This window comes from Atractosteus spatula, chromosome 2, assembly GCF_055471065.1.
Source record: "Atractosteus spatula isolate fAtrSpa1 chromosome 2, fAtrSpa1.hap1, whole genome shotgun sequence".
NCBI lineage: Eukaryota > Metazoa > Chordata > Actinopteri > Semionotiformes > Lepisosteidae > Atractosteus > Atractosteus spatula.
In genome coordinates this window covers 65,406,836-65,412,893 of record NC_142707.1, presented here as the reverse complement: position 1 = coordinate 65,412,893, position 6,058 = coordinate 65,406,836, and the positions used below count along the sequence as shown (strand labels likewise).

Here is a 6,058-nt window from a genome sequence, read left to right as displayed (position 1 = left end):
CGCCTGGCGGAGTTGGGTCACTTCACCGTTTCCGCGGCGCTGTTAGGGCTTAATTTAAACATCCAAGCGCAGGAGCCGGGGGGGCGTCTGACACCTCAGCTGTGCGCGGTTGAAAACAAACGCGATACCTTTGCCATCGTTTTTGTTTTCCTTCAGCACCACCGATGCATCTGTCCTTATTTGTTCCCCCCCCACCACCACCACCACTCACTCCGGGCAGTATTTGAAAAATGCAATTGTTTTTATCCTCCTCCCCCCCCCAAAAAAAAAAAAACAACTACTGGACCGACTGGTTTGTTTTTATACTTATTGTGCGGTTTAAGCCGTCAGACTGCACGAACACACTTGTCTTTTGTCCGCGTTTGTCCTGTTGGTACCTCTCCGGACGTTTTTTTGCAGGACGAGTATAATCCGCGGCCCGGCGAGCTTCTCCCTTCCCCGGCGTGCGGGCTGTAAAAACCGGGGTCGCTCCGGCTGGGGCCCTCTGATTAGCTGCCGGCCCTGTACATCAGCGCAGAGCCCGCCGCGACCTCCTCCTCTGATTGGATTTGAGAGCCGCCAGTTTCCCCTGAACGATTGGCCCGGAGACAGAAAAGGGTTTGTTTGTTGTGAGCGGCTGTGTGGCTGTCGGCGGAGATATAGCCCGGCTGCCTGTCAGCTAGTAGCAGGCGAATCTGGGGATCCACTGGGGGAGAGAGAGAGAGGGGGATCTTGTAAAAAAAAAGCGTTCCTAATCATGGCTACAGCAACCATATCCTCTTGCACTGGCTCGACCCTGCTGCAGCCAATTAGCGATATCATCAGTCTCCCTATAGACCAGGTAATGCATGAACATTTTTAAACGCACCGATTGTGTTTATTTTTTTTTAAAGCCGAGCTTCTTGTACAGAGCGTTATGTGAGCGTCCGCAGGTCGTGTGGCACAGCACGGTCACCCGCGATGACCAAGTCTCTCTTCTTGCTTCTCTCGGGCACGACGCGATGTGGATGATGTTGGAGATTTTGTTGATCTTTTTCTGCCCCTCCAAAACAAAACAAAACAAAACAAAACACCGTTGTTTGCACTGTGTTGGTTTTATTTGCACCCGAGCATAGCGGTGCCAGTAAATCTGGTCTCTTGCCAGTCGTGGACGTTGAGTGTTAAATTTTCATTCATTCTTGGAAATTATCTCGGGTATCTGCCGAATTGTCATTTGCAGTTCGAGGAAAGGTTGTTGTTTTTTTTTTAACTCGGTGTGGTTTTTTTTTTCTTTGCGAGGCTATTGGGTAAAAAATACTAGAACAGCGAAGCAGATTTGTTGGCGACGCGTTGAAATCGCCACTAAAAAAGGACTGGAAGTTGCCGTAAGGATATTTTCAAGATTTTCTGTTCACTGGGGGAGAGGGAGTTGGCTGCTTGCAGGGCAGTCTTCTTCCTCGCTGCCTGGATCCGCGTCTCTGTCCTCGATGTGGGTCATTCTCGCATCTTCGCATCGGGAATTGAGGCACGTCTTCATGTCTCTAATCTGTAAAAGCGACCCCAGTCGAAGCCCCTGTTACGATTCCTCGCAGATCTCGGCGTGACACCGGCCGTGTCGCAAATATATTTGCAGGGCGAAAGTTGTCCGGTAACTTCAGGCGTTGGCGCAGAGCCTGAATTATACGATTCCGAAATGTCTTCGTGTTCACAACAATCTCTGGAGTGTGTGGCGGCGTGTGTGTTTGGTTCATTTGTCGACTTCTTCAGATTTGGGTGTTTGGTTAGTAGGGTACGAATATCGCCCTGTCTTGCCCAGTTTGATTTGAATCCGTGCATGAAGTTGAACGAGTGGCTTTTTTTGAGGCGTGAACGAATTTATTTGATACACTGCACAGTCGAAAAGGTTGTGGTCGAATGGCAAATTTGGCTTTCTACTTTTTCATTTGCCTCGCTAAATCTTTCTTGTCCCCCCCCCTATTCATAATGTCCTTAGGTAATCCTCAGTCCCACTTTTATAGACGCCTTCTGCATTAATTTTGGAAGATTGACAACAATATCTAATCTGTTTTGACATTCGGTAGGTTTATTTACGGGAACTGAAATTAATGTTACAACAGGTTATAATCAAGTTCTATAAGAATTGTGGCGTGTGTGTCTAATCGATTAAAATGACCGAAATATAAAAGACCCGTTCCTTTTGTCTACCCATTTTCATATGGGATGGATCATGGAAGCTTTTTAAGTTTTATAATTTACATTTTCTGACGGCTATCTCGCTTCATGACAGTTTGAGCTTGGATTAGATAAGATCGGTGGCAGCTGAGCGTTTGCCTTCGGTTTGAAATCAACGATGTGTCGGAGTGTTAAGTGGTTTGTGCAGTCACGTTTTGTTAAAGAAGAGCGGAATCATGACTTAAGTCAGCTCCTTTTTTAGAAGAAAATATTGCATTGTAACTTCAGTGCCGTTGCAACATTGCACTGGGTAAACACTGGTTTAAGGGTACCAACAAACCGACACCCTTGGTCACTGCTGTGCACGGATCATATCGCAGCTCCAGATCGATGCCTTGAAAAACAGACGAACGCTTGGCGTGGACGCTATTTACATCTCTGCGAAAATTGTTAGTGCAGTTAACAATAAGTTAACTCAACAACAGCTGAATACAGAGAACACGTCTGTTGGCTTTCAGTTCGCCCTGTATTCAAAACACAAACGCGCTTTGTGTCTCCCGTGGGCCCCCCACGCAACTTCAAATATGTGCAGTGAAAGGGGTAAGGTTTTTCTTCTCACGGAAGAGTGACATCTGGCCTGTCATGACAAGTCAGTACGGCATTTACAATTTACAATTCGGTGCTACTAATATTAAATCAGTCTTTGGGGAAACTAATTCAAGTGAACATCACTTTCTCAGATAATCTATATGGACTGGCATAGTGGTGCAGTGGTCAGCATCGCTGCCCTGCGCAACACTGGGGTCCTGGGTTCGATTCTGCACTGGGGGTGCTGTCTGTGTGGAGTTTGCATGTTCTCCCCAGGTTCGTGTGGGTTTCCTCTCGGTGCACCGGTTTCCTCCTACAGTCCAAAGACATACTGGTAGGTTAATTGGCTTCTTGGAACGTTTTCCCTGGTGTGAGTGTGCGTGTCTGTGATGGACGGGTGTCCAGGCTGTACACCAGCCTGGCTCTGCTTGCTGGGATAGGCTGTGGCTCCCCCATGCCCCTGAACTGGGAGAACGGTTCAAACATGGATAGATGGATAATCCATAGGCTTTATTTTCTTTCCTGGAGCTTAGTCTTGTTGAACATCGGTCCGGCTTCAAAGTGGCATTTAAACGTACCTCCACTAATTCAGGAAATAATTAGGACCAGAGAACAACGTTTTTTACACCCAGCAACTGTGTTACTCAGCAGGAACCTGTTTATTTCAGCGCTGTGTTTAGGGATGGTAGAGAAAAGCGATGGCAAGGAGCAATTCTATTTTTTTCCAGTTTTCAAATGTATATAGTGATGTGCAGGTGCTTTTTCAGTAAGTGTTAATCCATTAAAAAAATACTTGGAAATTGATGCTAGCAATTTTACGATACAATCGTATTTATTGTTTGCTTTCTCAGAAATTTGTTTTGCATCCAAACAGCTTTACTGTTGAGAGAATGCATTCAAACTTAATATAACATTACGTTAATGACAGAACACTCCCACAGGAATCCACACAGCTACACCACAGTCTGTGAGTTGACTTCCAACATACTCAACCTCAGCATGTATATTTGCACAACACCCTTTCATTTTGCACTTAAACACTGAGTGACCTGCCCATATCAAATACTTGTTGGAGTAGCTTGATTGACTGTGGGGTAATGAAGCCTTCGTTTTGTTAAGTCTGCATTGAGGGACTCTGAAACATCTGTTTGAAGGTATCAGTTGACATTTTTCATACTTATCCCTAATGTGAGGGAATCAAAGGACATACTAACAGCTTGTCTCAAAAGACTCTCAATGTAAGCAGTTTGAAAGCTTTGCTCAAGTGGCTGCCCTATTAACTTATAACACATCCTCAAGAGTCTGCATATCTTGGCCTTTTGATTTGTTTTTGTTTTTTGCAGTCAGTTCAGTCACATGATGCTACTGTATTTCCAAATTTGGGAACTCGGGTCACACTCAGTATTGCTAACATATTAACACAGTATGTTTTTGATTGTAAAGGAACTGAATTATCTGTCGAATACATTTCACATTTTTAAATATATAGACGTGACCCTTGAGGCTAGGTATCTGGTTTGATGTAATCGGGGTGTCTTCAAACCTAGTCTTGAGAATTAACTCTGAAGAGCCATGTTTTTGGTGGTAAATGCAGTGCTTATGAAATTTTTTTTAACCATGTTTGGTAATGTTGGTTCTAACATTCTGCATTATAGCAGCACAAATACACTGCACAAGTTTTGTTGGTGGCTATAGAAGAGTTTACGTTGAAACGGCATGTCCAGGGTTTGGTAATGTAGTAGTGGAGATCTGGGGTTTTACACTTATCTCTGTTATATCTTCTCCTGTGATCTTTGTGGCTCCCAGAACAAACCCGTTTCCTTCCACAGTGCTGGCTTGCCTTTGGCTGTTTGTTTTAAGGGTATTTTGTGGGAGAGGTTTTGGGTGAGGCTGAGATACAGTACCAGTTTAGGCATGCACTTACGCAACACTTGAACAATTTCAAGTGATATTCCTCTGCCACTTTTCTTTTAATTCAGTGGGCCAAAGAAACAGCAGTGGTGTGCCGTTCATGTGGGATTTTGTCCTCTGAGTAAAATGCAGACTGAACGAGCTGGTTCGTTTAGACTCCGTCGGTGAGATTGCGTGACAAACCAGGCTTATCCGTAACGTACACCTCGCAGGGATGGGTAGTAACCGGCACCAGCCAGGATGATCTTCTAGTTGTGGAAATCCAGTGTGGTTGACAGGCGCCGACAGGCTGCATTTTCCATGAGTAAACAGTCACCAGAAACAATATTCTTTTAATCCGTGACTAAATCTGAGAATTTCTTGCAGGATGGTGCTGCTGTGTGATCATCCTTTATCATCTATGATATCTCTTTATCATGTGTGGTGCTTTTTGTCAGCCCAAGACTGACTGTTGAAAACCATTTGCTTTGTGTACTGAATGTACTATCTGCAGGTAGTGGGCAGGAACATGGAAATGCCAATGTAACATCACTTAACAGGGCGCTGGGGTCCTGCACGTGGCCAGTATGGCTTGTGTCAGCTGTGACATCGAGTCTGTTGCCATCTGGAGGGAAGCCGCACCGTCCGTCCATGAGGAAGAGCGTCAACTCTTGCCTGGTTGATGAAAGTGGAGGAAGAGTGAGGAGGTCATGACCTTTGGAGAACGTCAGTGAATTGCTCGTCCAGCCCCCTGGGTGACCATACATGCTCTTTGGATGAGGGCATTGTCATCCAAGAAGGCACCCCTCCCAGCAGGAAGGAGCTGCAGAGTTAGGATGGCCACTCAGTTCCATTTAAGTAGTGATGAGCATCAACCTGGTCTTCTAAGGTAATGAGCTCATCCAAAACATGTCAGGAAATTGGATGTTATTGGCTTTTAATGCATGAGCCACCCGTGTGTGGGGAGCCTCGCTCTCCGTAATAACTGGTGTCCCTCAGTTACCCTGGTGTTTCCACTTTTTTTGTCCACTACTGGTAGGAAACTGTCAGTATGTCTACAAATGCAGTTCTCTTATGCTGTCACTGTGGAGCTCTGGGCCGTTCAGTGCTCTTGTGTTGTCTACCAGATTGTTGTTGACCACAGATTTCAGATCACTTGCTAAACGGCAGTGCTTCCAGCACTGTGTCCTTGATTCTTTTGAAGGAAAGTACACATGGTGTACTGACAGTCTCTCTAAGTAGTGTCCAATAGCTGTTTTGATTTAGATGCCCGTGCTTGAAGGTGTGTTAAAGGAAATAGTTTGGTAAATTCTTAAGTGCTTAAGAAAAGTGATTTTTTATATATACTGTACATACTCCTATTAAAGCGGTAAAGAACTTTGTGAGCGTGCTCGTCCGGTGTCATCACAGAGAAAAATGAGTGAAAATGTTTTCAGAATTCCTTAATTTA

General features: G+C 45.0%; 1 protein-coding gene across 1 annotated transcript in view; it reads left to right on the top strand.

Annotated features, from left to right (window-relative positions):
* The first annotated feature begins 311 nt into the window (after positions 1 to 311).
* Positions 312 to 6,058, top strand: part of LOC148840069 (membrane-bound glycerophospholipid O-acyltransferase 2-like) — a 132,592-nt gene continuing 126,845 nt past the window's right edge. Inside the window, exon 1 of the mRNA XM_088907210.1 lies at positions 312 to 820. Coding sequence (XP_088763336.1) covers positions 737 to 820 — 84 coding nt within the window. The 5' untranslated portion in view covers positions 312 to 736. The remainder of the gene's footprint in view (positions 821 to 6,058) is intronic.